Raw genomic sequence first — 20,159 nt, forward strand, 5'->3', positions numbered from 1 at the left:
TACTTGTCTTTCCTCTCCTCACTACCTCTATGTTGTGGCTTTTGCCGTGGGTAGGGGCTGTGGAACTATAGTGAGGGGGAAGCCTGAGCTTGTGTGCCTCGGTGCTTAGCCGGTCGCTGACAGAGGCGAGTGGTGCTGGTGGTACTGCGGGCGCGGAGCAGTGCTGCTCAGGTAGAGCTCGCTGCTCCCGTCCCTTTAGCAGGAGGAAGCTGAGGCTACTGTGGGCGGGGGTCGCTCGGCTCTTCCCTGCTCGGCTATGTCGGATAATCAGAGTTGGAATTCCTCCGGCTCCGAAGAGGACCCCGAGACCGAGCTCGGCCTGCCTGTTGAGCTCTGTGGGGTGCTCAGCAAGGTAAGCTGTCTTCTCTCCTCCCCGCAGCCTGTGCCTGGCGGCCTCTCGCTTCCCCTCTCCGCGCCGCACTACGCCCCCTTGCAGCTGGCCGAGCCCCGTCCGCCTGTCTCCTCCTCACCCCGCCACTCCGGACAGTCGGGCCGAGGCTCCCGCCTCCCCCGGCACCAGTGGAGGGGCCTGATGGGGGCGCGGGAGGCGCCGGCACGCCCGAGGCAGCCGCCACCTGATGGCGGGGAGCCTGCTAGGCAGCCGCTCCGGCGCGAGCTGCCCGCGCCTCCTCCCTCAGCCGGGGGCACCAACCCAGCTGGGCTGGGGGGGCGGGGGGGCTCGCGTACTTACCCCCGCATCCGCGCAGCGCCCGCTCTCCCCACCCCTGAGAGGCGGCGTGAGGAAGCACTTTCTTGGGGAAGAGCTGTGGGTGCGGCTTCAGCTCCGGCCGCGCGGCTGAGGGAGGCGTCGGCGCCCGGCCCGGGAGTCCCTGCCGCCCCCTGGCTCCGTACCGAGCCCGCTGGCTGGCTGGCGTGAGCTTCCGGAGAGCAAGGCCCACGAGGGGGCGGCAAGATGCGCGCGGGGAGGGTTTTCCCTCAGGCTCCTGGCCGAAGCTGGCGGCGGGCCCGGGTGCGGGCTGGGGCCGCGGCATCCCGCTCGCCTGCCCGGGAGTTCCTGAAGGCAGGCACAGCCCGTGGTTGCTTCCCAGGAGCATGCCCTAGCACAGGAGCGGCACAACCTTTAGTCTACGTATCAAAACAGGGCAATAAAATACCCCTGCAGCAGGAGATACGGGAGGTGGGGAGGAGCAGAAGGAAAATGGCATTAAAGCTTGTTTTCCCCTTTTAAAAATAAACATCACTTTTTGCTCTTTTATCACTGAAAAGAAGATGACTTGCAAGTATGTGTTGGATGATACTGGGAAACTTTAGGAGTGCTTTAAAGTTGAATATTGAATTACTAAGTTTGAAAGCAGATTTTTTTTTTTAACTGAAAGTACATTCAGAATAATGTTGAAATCTTTAGAGTTAAAGCACTATGTTTTGAATTTCTGTCCTTTCCTACATAATAAGGCCAGACACAGGTCATGGAATACCAAGATCATAAACAGGCCCTGGATGCTGAGAAAACAGGCTTAACGGGGCTAGTACTCTACTTTTTGTGAGGGACTCTGAACTCCTTCCAGTCTTGAAAATGTTTTTAAGCCCAGAGATGGGAGGAACGGTTAGGAGAAAAAAAGGGCCTTGGCTCTCATCTGTAAGATTTTATCACTAATAGTGGATGGAGGAGGGAGAGGATGAGATGGATGTGAGATATTACAGCAGTTAAAACATGAGGTTTTGATTTGTGTAGTTTTATTGTGGTTTTTTTTTCCCAATTGCAAAGTTTTCCTTTGATTAGATGCTTCCCATCATTAGAAACTTTAATGTTTGTGGGATGTAATTGATTTTTATGTTGGCAAATTAAGTCCCAGTGCTGTTTTTTATTGGTGAAGCCATGTCTGCTTCTGACATTCTGTAACTTAGGTATGTGCAAATGTTTCTGGATGATTGTGCTGAGTGTAGCTGACACTGCCTTTCCTGTGAGAACATGGGATGTAATCTGAATAGTCAAGTATGGTGAAGCCTGTTGCAGTGAATATGCTTGAGGGATAAGTTTACATTTTGCTAGTTGATGCCTCAACAATACTTGAGACAAACTAATTAAAATGAAATGGTAGCATATCAAACTTTCTACTAAAGAAATATTTATAATAACTTATTGTGTATAATTGCACTTTAAATCAATAAAAGTAGGCTGTAGTTCTCTGTGTGCTTAGTAGTGTTTCAGTTGCTCTCCCCTTTGGTAAAGAGAGAAGCTTTGAAGGAAACAGTAATTTGGCAAGAGAATCTTATTAGAAGTATGTCCTGCTGGTCTCTTTAAATGTTTCAGAACTCCAGTTTTTTTTCCAGTTGTATTTCCTTCTTACCATTTTAAGGTGGATACAAAGAAAGAACTTTGATGTGCAAATGTCTTTCTTGAAGCACAAGAATCTAGATGCTTGAACCAGTGGTCTTTTCTTTGTCAAAACCTTGTTTCTACCCTGTATACTTTAAGGAGTCTTTTAATAAATGACACACTTTGATTGCAACAGCAAATGCAAGATTGGCTGCTATATTTACCTCACTTAACTGTGTCAAAGAAGGAAAGGTGCTTTCCTCCCTGTCCCTTGCTCTTTTGCCCAAGATAACTTTGGACTCTGCCTTTCACATCTGGGAGGAGTTGGGAAAAGGGGGAAGGGAGGAAATAATATACCTCCATGACAGCTTGTGCTACCAGTTCATGTACTAAGCACAGCTGAGGCTTTCTTTAAGAAATACTAAACTTAGCAATTTGATGTATTAAGAGATCATAAAGGGCTTTATCTTTGGAGAGCAAATCTAGGTCTTACCTATGCTTGAAAACTCTTAGGAATTTCTCAGCTATAGAATTTGTTTTCTGTAGACCTCCTCTTGTTATTAATAGAGTTAACATGCTGTTATGGGATGTGTATTAACTAATATGTATAGTATAATGCCTGTTAGTCCACCTTCTTCCCCCTATTTATGTGTTACAAAAATGGTGAATAATGGTTGGAATTAAATGCTAAAAAAGAGACATTTTAAATTTATTTCTTGGAGCTTTTTGTCAAAGAGTGGTTGTCATGATCAAAGAAGTGCTTGCATGATAAAATTTTCAGTGCTTTTGTTTCCATTTTTATCTAATTTATAATTTTTGCACTGTGATTGAAGACCAAGCACCAGTGTGTAGCCAGAGTTATAGAACAGTACTGATCAGTGTCATATGATTCTACAAAGTGTAGTTCAGTATTGTTGAGAAGATGTTGCAAATAATAAGATTAATAATCAGAACTTTTAGTTACTTCTAACTAGATCTTTGTAGGATGAATCCAGGACTTGTTCCTGGAATATCACTTTCATTCCATGTGTGGATGTGGAGTCCCTAGAAAAATCTGAATAACAAAAGGATGATTGGATGTCTGCTGATAAGCAAGTATCTTAATGAGAAAGTGGTTAGGAATTAAAACCTAAAGCAATATCTATTGCCAATATTAAATTGATAAAGAACTGATTGCTCTAGGCACTATAGTAGTTATATACTGTACTGGTGAGATAATGTCATGTTTTTATTTATATGAAGAGAACTAGATACTTTAGTAAACTTATTTTTTGTAGAAATTACACTTTTATAAAAAAAAATTATTTCATGTTCCACTTAAGCTTGGCTTTTGGTCTAACTCCAGATTTTAAATCAAATGACTAAACTCACCTTAGTGATTAATGTTTTATCCACCCCCACCCCCAATTTGTCATCAGTATGTTTATTACCTTTATTTTAACTGGCCTTGGCAGTGCAGTTGCAGTTAAGACATCTGTTATCTTATTGTTCACTTGAAACAACTGGGTTTTAGTACCTTCAGGAGTTTGTAAAATGATTTTAGGAGCTCTGGGCAGAAGAGGAATAAAAGTTCTCAATTGGGAAGAACTTTTATAGAAGTTGCTTTTTTTTTTTTTTCTGGTGCTTGAAAGCCTGAGAAATATCAGCCAAACTGGTTTTGTTGTTGGTTTTGTTGTTGGTTTTGTTGTTGGTTTTGTTGTTGGTTTTGTTGTTGGTTTTGTTGTTGGTTTTGTTGTTGGTTTTGTTGTTGGTTTTGTTGTTGGTTTTGTTGTTGGTTTTGTTGTTGGTTTTGTTGTTGGTTTTGTTGTTGGTTTTGTTGTTGGTTTTGTTGTTGGTTTTGTTGTTGGTTTTGTTGTTGGTTGTTTTTAATTTTTTTTTACAGTGGACCAACTACATTCATGGGTGGCAGGATCGATGGGTAGTTCTGAAAAGCAACACACTCAGTTATTACAAGTCTGAAGATGAAACTGAGTATGGCTGCAGAGGCTCCATCTGTCTGAGCAAGGCTGTGATTACGGTAAGTGCTATTTCAGTATTGCCATCTTTTCACGTTTTGGGGTGTTACATATTTGTAGGCTAATGTCTGGTGAAAGCAAATATGTATATGGCAAATTCTGTTAGGTTTTTTAATATTAAAGTTAGTGATATTAGTGTAACACTGTGGAGCAGGGCAAGGAGTTACTAATAGGAAAACAAGCTGTTCTCATTTGAGACTGCAGTAAGCAGCTTTTCATCTCTGTTATCTTAGATGTTTCTGTAGGTAGGAATACAGTTTGCTTCTGGAGGAGGCAGGGTTTTCCCAGTGGTCAGCCTAAGACCCTGGACCAACTTCCCAAAGGAGGCAGCATCCATCACAGTCCTTAGATTTTGCACTAGAAAGAGAGGATAGTATTTCTTTGTCTGTACTTTCTGAACATGACTGTACAACATTTCCAAAAGAAAAAGTTCTACTATGTGTTTCTTCCTCTAAACAAGTGTGGTGCTGTTTTTGCCTAATGCTAAAAGATCCAGTATTATGCTGGTAAGAATAAAGAGCCTACATATAAGTGAAGTCTCATAGAGATGAACTGACCTTAGATAAAGAAAAAAAAATTTTTGTAGCTTTCAGAATTATGATATGTATTAATTATGCCTAATGCTTGCCAAAAAGCATGCTGTAGCTTTTCTGTGTTACTGTTAAATACTCTAGTTACTTGACTTGGGGGGGAAACTGGACTTCTGTAGCACATAACTTCCTAGAGCAGTAGTGTTAAATCTTAGTATTTATGTTCCTATTCCACCAAATGTTTTGCTTTCAAACTGAATTGAGGATGACAAAATAAGAAGTTTGCTTTTCTTACTAATATTCAGCTTGCAAATAGATTTTTTTAAAACAATTTGTTATTTTTAAAAAAAACTGGATTGATTACATCAACTGTATGTGTTTTAGAAAAAAGATTGTGAAGAAAAAACAGATTTTTACATTTAGATGTCTGACAGGTATTTCAGTCATCTGAAAATTAAATCAGATTACTTCATTTCTTTTAAAGCTCTTTTTAAAACTGCTTAAACTTTTAAAACATGCTCAAGATTTGACTTATTCAGGAATATATGGTGCACAGCATCTAGAAGTGCTCACTTAAGTGTACTTCTGGCTGTCTGTAGAGGTACCAGCCTCTGCTCAGGACTTCCAAAAAGGTGTCTCATTCACTAGTGTCCTGGTTTCGGCTGGGATAGAGTTAATTTTCTTCCTAGTAGCAGGCACAGTGCTGTGGTTTGGATTTAGTAGGAGAAGAATGCTGATAACACGCTGATGGTTTAGTTGTTGCTCAGTGCTGCTTATGCCAGTCAAGGACTTTTCAGCTTTCCATGCTCTGCCAGGGGCACAAGGAGCTGGGAGGGGGCACAGCCAGAATAGTTGATCCAAACTGCCCCAAGGGCTATTCCATACCATATGACATCATGGGCAGTATGGAAACTGGGGGGGTTGACCGGGGAGCAGTGATCGCTGCTCGGGGACTGGCTGGGCATTGGTCGGTGGGTGGTGAGCAATTGCATTGGGCATCACTTGCTTTGTATGTTATTATTACTATTATTATACTGTTACTATTATCATTAGTATTTTCCTTTATTTCAATGATTAAACTGTTCTTATCTCAGCCCAGGAGTGTTTCTCACTCTTACTCCTCTGATTCTCTCCCCCATCCCATCGGGGCAGGGGCAGTGAGCTAGCAGCTGCGTGGTGCTGAGCTGCTGCCTGGGGCTAAACCACGACAACTAGTAAGAGGCTTAACACGCTAACCAGGCAGAGACAGGAAGGTGGTGACAAGGAGGTAGGCCAAGGGATGTCTGGAAGTGCACTGTAGAGCACATCTCAGCAGCTTGAATTCCACTTGTGGCGTTGGAGAGATTATAGTGATGCTGATATTGCTTCTGGAATGTTTTGGTATATTGCACTTTGTGAATGGAAGCTGGTGAGCTGCTTATCTTTTGACTAGGAAGTGTGTAACACTGAAACTTCTTGCAGATAGTGCTTTTTTTTTTCTCTCTTCTTTCTGGCACTTGTTATATCTGGTAACTTTGAGTTGAATTGTCGCTTTATTTTTTTTAGTTCGTGAGTACATTGAGAAAGAATAGGAAGCAGGCATAGTCCTAAAAATTAATCTGCTACTTTAGTTGTTCCTCTTTGAGGATCATGCATTGTGAGTAGCTGTTGTGGTTCAGCCCCAGCCCCAGCTCAGCACCACGCAGCCGCTCACTCACTGCCCCTGCCCCGATGGGATGGGGGAGAGAATCGGAGGAGTAAGAGTGAGAAACACTCCTGGGTTGAGATAAGAACAGTTTAATAATTGAAATAAAGTAAAGTAGTAATGATAATAATAACAATATAATAATGATAAAAACAATAATAATAACCAAAGCAAGTGCTGCCCAATGCAATTGCTCACCACCCGCCGACCGATACCCAGCCAGTTCCCGAGCAGCGATCGCTGCTCCCCGGCCAACCCCCCCAGTTTCCATACTGCCCATGACGCCGTATGGTATGGAATAGCCTTTGGGGCAGTTGGGATCAACTATTCTGGCTGTGCCCCCTCCCAGTTTCTTGTGCCCCTGGCAGAGCATGGGAAGCTGAAAAGTCCTTGACTGGCATAAGCAGTACTTAGCAACAACTAAACCATCAGGGTGTTATCAACATTCTTCTCCTGCTAAATCCAAACCACAGCACTGTGCCAGCTACTAGGAAGAAAATTAACTCTATCCCAGCCAAAACCAGGACAATAGTATTTGACCATTTAATTGCTTGATTGTAGTTTGAAATGGCATCTCTGAATCCTGGTAAACTCCTGTTAATTATTTCTAGCTGCAGTTAGTGATTGCTGTGTAAGTATTAGAGGTTCAGGAATACTATTGGATCATTCCATGTGTCTCTAGGATATAGAAATTTCCTTCTGAAAGTGCCATGTGATTATTTTATCTCTTATTTTTCAGAATATTTTTCTAGGCCAGGGTTTTAGAATGAATGCTTCTAGTTTTATAGTTAATTGGTAGCAAATTGAATAGTTTTTTTTAAAAACTGTGTTTTTCAATAGTAGAAAATGAATTATGCTCAAAGGCAATTGTTTAAAATATTTTTCCTGAGGTACATAGTTAATCTTTATTTTCATGTCCTTGTAATGTCTTACAAACTATAAGCTTATTAGCATGTGTTTAAATGCATAGGCAAACACCAATAGTTGATAAAATGACTGTTGAGATGATAATAGAAAGCTACTTTTGCTATCAATGGAACTTATTCGTTACCGTATGTCTTGTGATTACTTCGGTAGAGAAGGGAAGTCGGGTTTCTTACTGCCTTAATGATAAGTAGCACTGATCTGATGTAGTTGGGATCCTCACCTTGAATATTTTTCAACAGTCTTTCACTATACTGTAAGTTTAGTTTTCCTTGATCTTGCTAATCCAGAGTCAGGCATAGTAACTACTTATCTCCTAACCTGGTGTATTGCAGGAAGTTTTCCTTAAGTACAAAGCAGGGCATGAGTGGTATGAGATGGTGTTGATGGCTGTAGTGTTTTCTTGTAGGAAAGGGGGGATTGGATTCTCATGAAGCTTTCTTTTAGGGGCTCAGGTTAGGTATGCATGTTTGTGTTCAGCGGGGGACATAATGATTTTCTGTGTGTAATTAATATTAGTAGTAGTATAGGACTGTTGTGGTTTAACCTAACAGGCAGCTAAACACCACACAGCTGTTTTCTCACTCTCCCCACCCCCCCCAGTGGGATGGGGGGGAGAATCAGAAAAAAAGTAAAACTAGTGGGTTGAGATAGACAATTTAATAGGACAGAAAAGGATGGGAAAATAATAATAATGATAAAAGAATATACAAACCAAGTGATGCACAGTGCAGTTGCTCACAACCTGCTGACCAATGCCCAGCCAGTTCCTGAGCAGTGGCTGTGCACTGCCCCCCCCCCCCCCCCCCCCATTGCGAATGCAGGTTTGAATCCTGCTGACTATGCTAATTTGTCATGAATGAGTGACTTCACGCAGTTTGATTTAGTAGCAGTTTAGAATTTACTTGTGGCAAATCTCAGGATTTGATTGTGATATTTTAATAGCACTCAATCATCAGTGATTAACAAAGTGATTAGACAAAATTGATCAAAGCAGCGACTCAGTTAAAGATTCAAAGATGGCAAGGTTCACTCTATTACTACATGGAAGTGCATAAAGGGAAATTAAGTTACACTGAGTTGGAATGAGTCACAGAGAGATTGTGTATATAGGGGATAAGGAGGACCCTGCCGTTGAGTCACGAGGTTCAGAATAGACCCCCTTGCTTTCTAAACTCCTTCTCAGAGAGGAGTCTGGGTGCGGCTGGGTCCAATCTTAGTCTCAGACTTGGTCAACGGTTTATATGGATAAGGATAATATGTATATATCTAGCAGCAGTATAAGACTCACTTTATAATTAAATCATACATCTACAGACTACTTAAATTGATTTACACATGCATACACAGAGACATGAATATATATTTACATACATATATTTAAAGGTATACCTGTTAAAAATTCCCCTCGAGTTCAGTGAAATATTCACATCTAATGCCTTGGCATTTCTCAATGGGTGAGGGTTGAGCCTCAAGGGGCGAGGGGTTTCAGCCCAGGCTCCGCTGTCAGTCTTCGGCAATGGACCTCCGATTTTAGCAAACTTTGAGAGGTTGCTGGCTCTGAGAGGAGTCTCGCTCAGAGGGAGGTGCTGGTGCAGCCTGCTGCAGTCCAGGAGAGCTCAAAGGGCCTCACTTAGGACTGCTGTTTATAGGATTGTGAGACGATTGGCTTTAGTCATTGTAAATCTCCATCAGAGACACAATCCGGGTCGGTAATTACTGGAATTCCAGTAACGATGATACTGCTCCACTTGGTTATGTTTCAAGGCTGTCAGGGGATAACTGATTGTTCTCACTCCCTGCCTCAGCCATAATATGGAGTTTCTGATAAGGACAAGGCCGCTCTCCACTTCAGCCATGTAGGAGTTTCAGGTACAATTAAGGGGCGCCTAACTGACCAACTCACTACACAAAGGCTGTGGTCTGGCAGGAATTCCTGAGGTCATAAAGCAGTCGAAGAGAGAAAAGGGGGTGGTGTGGGGGGGTGTACCACCCCCCACCCCCCCCGGCCAACTCCTCTCTTTTTTTTTTTTTTTTTTTTGTTCAGCATGATGTCATATGGTATGGAATGTCCCTTTGGCCAGTTTGGGTCAGCTGTCCTGGCTGTGTCCCCTCCCAGCTTCTTGTGCACCTCCAGCCTCCTCGCTGGCAGGGCAGTATGAGAAGCTGAAAAGTCCTTGTGTCTTAGTGTAAGCACTGCTCAGCCACAACTAAACCATCAGTGTGTTATCAGCATTATTCTCATCCTAAATCCAAAACACAGCACTATGCCAGCTACTAGGAAGAAAATTAACTCTATCCCAGCTGAAACCAGGACAAATGTCCACATTTTATTGATGTATAAGCATAAATTTGGAAAGCTGCTCTCACTGAGTAGTCTTACTGTACTTCCAGCAATGAAGATAAGCCTAATGATAAGTCATAGTATCAATTAAGAGACCTGAATGCTGCATTCAGAAAGCCACAGTCCTTTCTGATCTTGTTTTATCATTCCTATCACACTGGGCAGAGATTGATAGATAATTCTACAGAGATATTTTATAAAATGACACTTGTCTCTCCCCTCTTTAATTAATGAGAGGAAGACTTGTTAAATTAGCTCATTGAAGTAGCTTCTTTAGGTATTTTAAGTGTAGAATTATAATGTCATATTTCCAAAACAGGTAGGTTCCTGTGACAGTAGTCTTTAATTGAATGTAAAACATGGTGTCTGGTTGGGCTACTTGCTGTAATAACCACTGGGACTGAGAAAAGCTGATTTCTCTGGAGTAGAGGACTAAACAATGAATATTTATTGTATACTCACTGGATTACATCAAGTAATTAACTGTCAAGAACTAGCCACGTGAATTAAGTTATTAAGGAGGACAATGAAAGTCAATACATGAGTTGCTTTTAGCCAGATAATGAAAAACACCTCAAAGGTGTTTAACCAGTTTATAACAGAGTGGAGGCTTGAACTCAAGTTAAAAGTTCTGCTATGTGGTCAAGGGATGCGAAGAAATTATGGGTATTATAAAAAGTTGATATATGCACAGATTTAAGCTTTGTTCTATTACTCTAGCTTGGACATCCTAAATTACTGCTGCAGTTGATTGTCAGAGATAACATTTATTAAAGACATCCTTCATTACTGTAAAACTCTGTAGTTCTTTCATTCCTAAAGTCAAGCTTTCAATGGGGACTTCTATGTACATGGTTAGGAGTGGATGTTGATGGCGTTCCTGTAGTGGTAGATCTGTGGGATTCAGCTTTGGAGTTCGAAGCTCTAGGGTCTGTCATTAAAAGAACACACAGAAATGCTTTGTAGAATTCAAAGTCCAACTTCCAGGGGAAACTCACCTTTCAGCTTGTACTGTCTTTGCCTTGATTACTGTCTATTCTGATAGTGCCATTGCTGCTTTTGTACAGAGGGACTTGTACTATCTCATGCAGTGACAGTGTGGTATATCAAGAAGTAACATGGTATGCACAGAATAACTTAACCTCCAGAGGTCCCTTCCAGCTTATCTGCTGTGCCCCCCCCCCGCCCCCGCTCCAGGCAGTCTCACAGAAAGGCCAGCACTAATTTAATCCTGGTGGTAATTTATATTAATAGATTTTTCAAACCTGTTTACAAATTCTTAACAATGAAGTGTTTATCTCATGAGTTCTAGAGTTTTTCCAGAAAGGCCTTGGCTGGTCAGGACAGCTCTTCTGCATGGATCTTGAAAAATGCTTAGAGAAATGTCATGCTTGATAACTTTTAAGAATGCTTAAACTCAGCCATGTGTGCACTTTGTTGTGGGTGTTTGGGGTTTTTTTTTTTTGTCACTAGAGGTGACTACCTATACAGGAAGAGTTCCAACTTAAATTTGAGCTTTTATCGAGATAGGATTCATATCTGCCATGTTGTTTTAAACCAGTGGCTAGTCTTCAGTTTACTTTCTGTATTACTGATGTAGAAAAAGTAAAACTTTTTGATTTCTAATTTGGTAGCTTAAACAAGATGCAATAACTGTGATGCAGTGATTTTCCTTGGTTTTGGTTATACTGAGATGATGCATACTCATGTAAAAATCTTAATGGAAATATGCTATTGGTTATTAGTCTTTTTTAGAACATTTTGTTGTTATTGTATTGTAAAGAGATGTTTAGACAGTTCTGTGGAAATGCCTGGACTAGGATTGAGTATAATGCATAATGGAGATATTTTTAGTAAACTAGTTTGTTTCCAGAAACAGTAATTGGAAAGAACGGTTGCTTAATGAAGGCAGTAATGATGTTTTTTATATTAAAATACAAGTTGCAAGCCATTCCCCTTCAGAATGGACTTCTGAAAGGGTGGGTTTCTTGAGTGTCTATTGCTTGTGGATATCTGGAGCTTGGAACAGACAAGATGATGGAAACTGAAGTATGCCTGAGACAGACAGCCTAGTGAATTTTCTTAGCTTATTTTTCTAAATAAGTGTGGTGGGTTGATCCTGGCTGGATGCCAAGTGCCCACCAACGCCGCTCTATCACTCCCCTTCTCAGCTGGACAGGGGAGACAAAATATAACGAAAAGCTCGTGGGTCAAGATAAGGACAGGGAGAGATCACTCAGCAATTACCATCATGGGCAAAACAGACTTGACTTGGGGAAAATCAGTTTAATTTATTGCCAATCAAAACTGAGTAGGATAATGAGAAATAAAACCAAATCTTAAAACACCTTCCCCCCACCCCTCCCTTCTTCCCGGGCTCAACTTCACTCCCCATTTTCTCTACCTCCTCCCCCTGAGCAGCGCACAGGGATGGGGAATGGGGGTTGTGGTCAGTTCATCACGCCTTGTCTCTGCTGCTCCTTCCTTCTCAGGGGAGGACTCCTCAAACTCTTCCCTTGTTGTAGTGTGGGGTCCCTCGCATGAGAGACAGTCCTTCACTAACTGCTCCAGCGTGGGGTCCCTCATATGAGAGACAGTCCTTCACTAACTGCTCCAGCGTGGGGTCCCCTCGCATGAGAGACAGTCCTCCATGAACTGCTCCAGTGTGGGTCCCCCACAGGGTCACAAGTCCTGCCAGCAAACCTGCTCCAGCGTGGGCTCCTCTCTCTCCATGGGGCCACAGGCCCTGCCAGGAGCCCGCTCCAGCGCGGGCTCTCCACGGGGTCACAGCCTCCTTTGGGCATATCCATCTGCTCTGGCGTGGGCTCCTCCCCGGGTGCAGGGGGACAACCTGTCTCACCATGGTCTGCAGGGGAATGTTTGTTCCAGTACCTGGAGCACCTCCTCCCCCTCCTTCTTCACTGGCCTTGGTGTCTGCAGTCCTTCCTCTCACATATTCGCACTCCTCACTCCAGCTGCAGTTTGTGTCCCAGTGGTTTGGTTCCCACCCCCCCTTAACTGTGTTATCCCAGAGGTGCTCCCACCGTCGCTGATGGGCTCGTCCTTGGCCAGTGGTGGGTCCATCTTGGAGCCGGCTGGCACTGGCTCTGTGGGACATGGGGGAAGCTTCTAGCACCTTCTCACAGAAGCCACCCCTGTAGCCCCCCTGCTACCAAAACCTTGCCACGCAAACCCAATACAACAATAAATTGCTATTCTGAAGAAGTTAATATATATTCATGTTATAAATTAGGGCTGGAATAAACATGTTTTAGCTCTGGTTTACCAAAAGAACAAGAACACTATACATGAAAGAGCTAAATTGGCAGTTTCCAATTTTAACCTTCTCATTTTCTTACACATAGTCTGAAGAAAAAGTGAGACAGTTCTTTCCAGTAATCAGCTGCTAATAATAAAAAAAACTTTCCCTGCTTTTTTAAAGATACTGTTAGTTGAACAACCCTCCTTCCTCTGTCTAGCAGTATTTATGGTTTATTTATAGTATGATGCTGGCCACCATTAATAATTGGGCACTTGTGAGAGGAAGTACAGTTTGACATCTTTAAAAATAGATTGACAATTTAACATGCTTCATACATTTGTCAATTTAAAGAGATTTAGAAGCTTCCTGTGGGAGCTTTTTTTCACAGAAACTTTAAACTCTACAAATATTTAAGATAGATGTGTATTTATTTTTAATTGAAGGGAATGTCAGTGCTAAACAAATATTCTTAGTAGTATTGTTTAAAGCACTTTTAGCATGAAGAATCATGTCTTGCAAAATAGATTTTCAAAAATTCACTATGACATTAATAGTACATTGGTGTCTTACTGTTACATTTCATATTTTATACAATTTAAAAGAATTTCAGAAGCAGTTGGAGTGGTAGCGTATAGAAGTGGACCCACTTGGAGAACTAATGTGGGTAAACTTTGGATTAGCTTTTTCTAGCTACTGCTCTGAACTTTGGTCTTGCTAACAGACCTGCTTATGATAAAAGAATGATGTCATTGCGACTTATCTGCTGATAGGTTTGATTCTGTCAGCTGCTAGTTAAGTTGAATGGGAACTGATAGCTTTTAGTTGGTGAAAGCTTTTATTAAAAAAGCTAAGCTATAAATCCATGCCATGGGCAGAAATACCATAGCAGTAAATTTGTAATAATTGCTTATTGCATGGGGAAATATTGTTTCCAACTGTCTGAGGTTGGAAAACAATCTGTTTTAGTATGAAGTGATGAGCGTTTAATTAAATAATTAATTTTCTGTAACTTGATAAAGTGCTTCCTCAGCCTTAATTGCTACTAAAAAGATGACCTGAGTAAACTAAGACATAGAATACAAGCCCTCACTAGATAGGGGTTTATTTAGGACACAAGGCAATTAGTACTTTTAGGCTTTGGTGTGTGCCTTAAATAATCAAATAGTTACATCCAGATTGGTGGAAAAATCTTGGCTAAACGGGAGAGAAATCTGAATGGAGATTCTAGACAGCATATCCAAAAAACCCTACAGAGGCAAGTGTGGTCAGGAATGCTTCCTCATATGTTAAAGGCCTGAGGTGATTGTATTATGGAGAGGAAAATGCCAAAGAGCAACAGAAGAGTGAGGGAGAGAAAGAGTTGATGCCTAGGAGATGGGGCCGGAGTTGGTGAGGCAAGCAGAAGTTGCTTGGAACACGGGATTCTCCTGGACAATTACTTTAGCATTCACATCCTCTGTACACATCCTTGAAGTCACCGAGGCGAAGGGCTCCGGAGCGGCCGCTCGTGCCGGGGCACCCTCGCTAAGGCAGCAAAAGCACAGGGCAAGAGCGGGCAGTACAGCCCCCCATTAGAGCAGGAAAGGGTGAACTGCTGAAGACGGGTAGCTCTGAATCAGCATGGGCGGGGCCTGGAGTGATGGCGGCCAAACCCCCCACATATAAAAGCAGCCCACAGGGAGCGCGAGCGACCAGGAGCATGGTGATGAGGACAGGCAAACAGGGCGTGGCGTGGCAGAAGGGCGTGGTGCAGCAGTTTGCGTGACAGTTAGCACAGGCAGGGCATGCAGGGAAGGCCAAGTCCTCCTCCTAGCTCCAAAGGGAAACTCAGGCAGTGGTCATCGTCTTCCCAGGAGAACACCTGGCAGCTGTGGTCACCAACCACCCGAAAGCCTCTGCCAGAAGGAATGCGGCGACCCAGCCGGAGCTCCCGCACAAACATGCAGCCGTCCAGGTCTGGCTGCGGGGAGTGCCTGAGCCTGTCACTCGTACCGGAGGGCAGCGGAGACGGCAAATGTCTTGGCTGTGACCAGGGAGATCTCCTCAGCCTGGTGGCAGAGCTGAAGGAGGAGGTGGAAAGGCTGAGGAGTATCAGGGAGTGTGAGAGGGAGATAGACTGGTGGAGCTGCACCCGACCGTCCCTGGGGCCAGGGCAGCAGGCGGAGGCCCCACAAGGAGTGCAGGATCCCCTGCCCTCTTGCCAGCAAGCAGAAGGAGGGGATCCAAGAGATGGGGGTAATGGAAACAGGTCCCTGCCCGGGGTGGCAGGCGAATCCCCTCCCGGCCTCCCTCACCTTCCCAGCTGCCCCTACACAACAGATACGGGGCTCTGGAAGTTGAGGGCCAGGCAAGCGGGGAGGGAGGTGCAGGCGAAGGTCCAGCCAGGGGGTTGCCGAGGGCCAGTCAGTCAATCCCACAGATTACGACTGCCCCTGTTAAGAAAAAAAGGAGGGTAATTGTGGTGGGTGATTCCCTCCTGTGGGGAGCTGAGGGCCCAATCTGCCATCCAGACCCATCCCACAGGGAAGTCTGCTGCCTCCCTGGGGCCTGGTTAGGGATGTTACTAGGAAACTCCCCGATCTGGTAAGGCCCTCCCATTATTACCCGCTGCTGGTTGTACAGGTGGGCAGTGATGAGGTTGCAGAGAGAAGTCCTAAAGCAATCAAAAGGGACTTCAGGGCACTGGGGCGATTGGTTGCAGGATCAGGAGCACAGGCAGTGTTTTCCTCTGTCCCGTCAGTGGCAGCGAAGAGTGCTAAATGCAATGGGGAAAACTCACCTGATTAACAGGTGGCTCAGAGGCTGGTGCCATTGGTGGAATTTTGGTTTTTTTGATCATGGGGAGGTTTACATGGCACTGGGCCTGCTGGCAGCAGATGGAGATCGGCTGTCTCCAAGGGGGAAAAGGATCCTCGCCCATGAGTTGGCGGGACTCATTGAGAGGGCTTTAAACTAGGTTTGAAGGGGGAAGGGGATATAAATGGGCCCGCTAGTGAGGAGCCCAGGGGCGGCATGGCAACACTGGGGGTGAAATCGATAGCCTAGCTCAAGTGCATGTACACCAATGAACATAGCATGGGCAACAAACAGGAGGAGCTGGAAGCCCTTGTGCAGCAGGATGGCTATGACATAGTCGCCATCACAGAAACGTGGTGGGACGACTGTCATGGCTGGAGTGCTGCACTGGAGGGCTGTCAGCTCTTCAGAAGGGATAGGCAGGGAAGGAGAGGTGGTGGGGTGGCTCTGTATGTTAGGAAGTGTTTTGACTGTACAGAGCTCGACGGTGGTGATGATAAGGTCAAGTGCTTCTGGATAAGGATGAGGGGGAAGGCCAGCAAGGCGGATGTCCTGTTGGGAGTCTGCTATATACAATTACTAGGAGGCTGTCCCTATGTGCCGTAAGACGAACCAGTGGGGAAGACAACCGGCCTGGCTGAACAGGGAGCTTTTGTGGGTACTCAGGGAAAAAAGGAGAGTCTACCACCTTTGGAAGAAGGGGCAGGCAACTCATGAAGAGTACAGGGGTCTTGTTAGGTCATGCAGGGAGGAAATTAGGAAGGCAAAAGCCCAGCTAGATCTCAATCTGGCCACTGTTGTAAGAGATAATAAAAAATGTTTCTACAAATACATTAACAACAAAAAGAGAGCCAAGGAGAATCTCCATCCTTTATTGGATGCGGGGGGGAACATTGCCACCAAGGATGAGGAGAAGGCTGAGGTACTCATGAGGTACCATGTTCTTTTTTTTGCAGCACGCGTTAAAGCTTGTTGTCAGTTTGTGTAGTGTGCTATTCTCTGCAGTGATTCATGATCTTTTGCTTGGGAGGCTCCTTATCAAAACCCTGACCTTGAGCATTCTTTGGTATTTGGGTTTCATACAGAAGTCACTACTGTACTTCGGGTACTACCTCATAGAGAGAGTTAGCAATTATGCTTCTTACTCTGAGAGGCTTGTTGTGGAGGAAATACAGAATGGCACCTTTGCTGCTTTCTTCTATGATGTTTCCTCCTTCATTACAACAACTTTCCAGTATCTTGAACACCCCTGGGCAGTTAAGATACTTCTATTGATACTTCTTGGGAATGTTGTTTCCGTTTTGATAAAGGTCAGTAAGCAGTTTAAAAATACCATCCAGAGATCTACCCCAAGGCTGGATAGTTATGAGTGGCAGGGTGTGTGGGATCATATGCGCAAGTACCTAGGGCAGTGGGGACCTCCAGTGTTTTGGAACTTCACCCATGAACAAGTGCAGAATCCTGAAGAATTAGTAAAGTATTTGGAAGAAGTATGTTGTCACCCTGGTAGCTCCAGAGAGACACAAATCATTGCAACATGCTGGGGACTGGCCCATGCCTATCGAGCCGTGGTCAACACTAATCAGTACCCTCAAAAGAAAGAGAAGGTCTCTGGATCTGATGACAAAACAACAAGCACTGTGGCTACTCAAACCCCCACTACAGGCCCTGCGGCTACTCCAACCCCCACTACAGGCCTTGCAGCTACTCAAACCCCTGCCCCAGGCACTGTGGCTACTCCAGCCACAGCCATGAGCACTGCGGCTACTCAAACCACAGCCATGGGCACTGCGGCTACTCAAACCCCAGTGACAGACACTGCGGCTAAACCAGAGAACCAACCTGCGCCGGTATCAGTTGCCCCTATACAGAAGAAAAAATACACGAGGAAATCAGTTCGTTTAGTAAGGGATGAAGATGAACCAGGGCCATCACGAGAACCAGAGGAGGAAGAACCCATAAATGAGATGGTGACCACCCGATCCCTATCCCTGAGTGAGCTGCGAGATATGCGAAAAGATTTCGGTCGTCATCCAGGCGAGCACATCATCACCTGGCTGCTCCGATGCTGGGATAACGGGGCCAGTAGCCTGGATTTAGAGGGTAGGGAAGCCAAGCAGCTGGGATCCCTTTCCAGGGAAGGGGGCATTGACAAAGCAATTGGAAAAGGGGCAAAACCACTCAGCCTCTGGAGGCGACTTCTGTCAAGCGTGAAGGAAAGGTATCCCTTCAAGGAGGATGTTTTATACCGCCCAAGCAAATGGACCACCGTAGAGAAAGGTATCCAGTACCTGAGGGAATTAGGCGTGCTGGAGGTGATTTACAGTGACCTGAATGATGAGCAGTTAACCAAAGACCCAGATGAAGTCAGGTGCACACAACCCATGTGGCGGAAGGTGGTACGGAGCGCACCAGCATCGTATTCCAACTCGTTGGCAATACTGGCCTGGAAAGACGACGAGGCACCAACGGTGGATGAAGTGGCTAGACAACTCCGGGACTACGAAGAAAAGCTCTCTTCCTCCCTACGGGCCTGTGTCTCGGCTGTGGAAAAACTGTGCCAAGAGTTCCAACAACTCAGAGAGGGTCTGTCCTACTCCCCACCTGCACGGACCAGTGTCTCAGCCATTAGGAGTCAACGTCCCTATGCTCAAGAGAGAGGATGGAGAGGATACACACCACGGGGCACCCTGTGGTTCTACCTGCGTGATTATGGAGAGGACATGAGAAAGTGGGATGGAAAACCCACCTCAACCTTAGAGGCACGGGTGCGTGAGTTGCAAGGAAAAACTATTACACAAGGTGGTTCTCCCAGGAAAATTGCAGCTCCAGTTTCCAGTGAGCAGTTCCCGAGACAGAGTAAGAGGGCTAATTTTACTTCCGACCTTGATCAGGGGACTTTTGATTCACATTTACAGGAAGTGAACAGCGAATACTGTGACCAGTGTTAGAGGGGCCCTGCCTCCAGCCAGGTGGAGGAAAGGGACAACCGGGTTTCCTGGACTGTGTGGATTTGATGGCCTGGAACGTCAGACCCACAGGAGTGTAAGGCTCTAGTGGACACTGGTGCACAGTGCACGCTAATGCCATCAAACTATAGAGGGGCAGAACCCATTTGTATTTCTGGAGTGACAGGGGGATCCCAACAGCTAACTGTACTGGAAGCTGAAGTGAGCCTAACTGGGAATGAGTGGCAGAAGCACCCCATTGTGACTGGCCCAGACGCTCCGTGCATCCTTGGCATAGACTGCCTCAGGAGAGGGTATTTCAAGGACCCAAAAGGGTACCGGTGGGCTTTTGGTATAGCTGCCTTGGAGACAGAGGAAATTAAACAGTTGTCCACCTTGCCCGGTCTCTCGGAGGGCCCTTCGATTGTAGGGTTGCTGAGGGTTGAGGAACAACAGGTGCCGATTGCTACCACGACTGTGCACAGGCGGCAATATCGCACCAACCGAGACTCCCTGATTCCCATCCATAACCTGATTCGTCGACTGGAGAGCCAGGGAGTGATCAGCAAGACTCGCTCACCCTTTAACAGTCCCACATGGCCAGTGCGAAAGTCTAATGGGGAGTGGAGACTAACAGTGGACTATCGTGGCCTGAACGAAGTTACACCGCCGCTGAGTGCTGCCGTGCCAGACATGCTAGAACTTCAATATGAACTGGAGTCAAAGGCAGCCAAGCGGGATGCCACAATTGATATTGCTAATGCATTTTTCTCCATCCCTTTGGCAGCAGAGTGCAGGCCCCAGTTTGCTTTTACCTGGAGGGGTGTTCAGTACATCTGGAACCGACTGCCCCAGGGGTGGAAGCACAGCCCCACCATTTGCCATGGACTGATCCAGACGGCACTGGAACAGGGTGAAGCTCCAGAACATCTGCAGTACATTGATGACATCATTGTGTGGGGCAACACAGCAGAAGAGGTTTTTGAGAAGGGAAAGAAAATAGTCCAAATCCTTCTGAAGGCTGGTTTTGCCATAAAACAGAGTAAGGTCAAGGAACCTGCACAGGAGATCCAATTTTTAGGAATAAAATGGCAAGATGGACGTCGTCAGATCCCAATGGATGTGATCAACAAAATAACAGCTATGTCCCCACCAACTAGCAAAAAGGAAACACAAGCTTTCTTAGGCGTTGTGGGTTTTTGGAGAATGCATATTCCAAATTACAGCCAGATCGTAAGCCCTCTCTATCAAGTGACCCGGAAGAAGAACGAATTCAAATGGGGCCCTGAGCAACAACAAGCCTTTGAACAAATTAAACGGGAGGTAGTTCATGCAGTAGCCCTTGGGCCAGTCCGGGCAGGGCACGATATTAAAAATG

The 20,159-nt window shown here is 45.0% G+C and overlaps 1 protein-coding gene across 2 annotated transcripts in view; it reads left to right on the forward strand.

The window, feature by feature from the left end:
- Positions 1 to 256: 256 nt before the first annotated feature.
- Positions 257 to 20,159, forward strand: part of LOC104028113 (ceramide transfer protein) — a 100,238-nt gene continuing 80,335 nt past the window's right edge. For both annotated transcript variants that reach the window (XM_075725574.1, XM_075725575.1), the window contains exons 1-2: positions 257 to 352; positions 4,161 to 4,295. In XM_075725574.1, coding sequence (XP_075581689.1) covers positions 257 to 352; positions 4,161 to 4,295 — 231 coding nt within the window. The remainder of the gene's footprint in view (positions 353 to 4,160; positions 4,296 to 20,159) is intronic.

The sequence above is a fragment of the Pelecanus crispus genome, chromosome W (genome assembly GCF_030463565.1).
Source record: "Pelecanus crispus isolate bPelCri1 chromosome W, bPelCri1.pri, whole genome shotgun sequence".
NCBI lineage: Eukaryota > Metazoa > Chordata > Aves > Pelecaniformes > Pelecanidae > Pelecanus > Pelecanus crispus.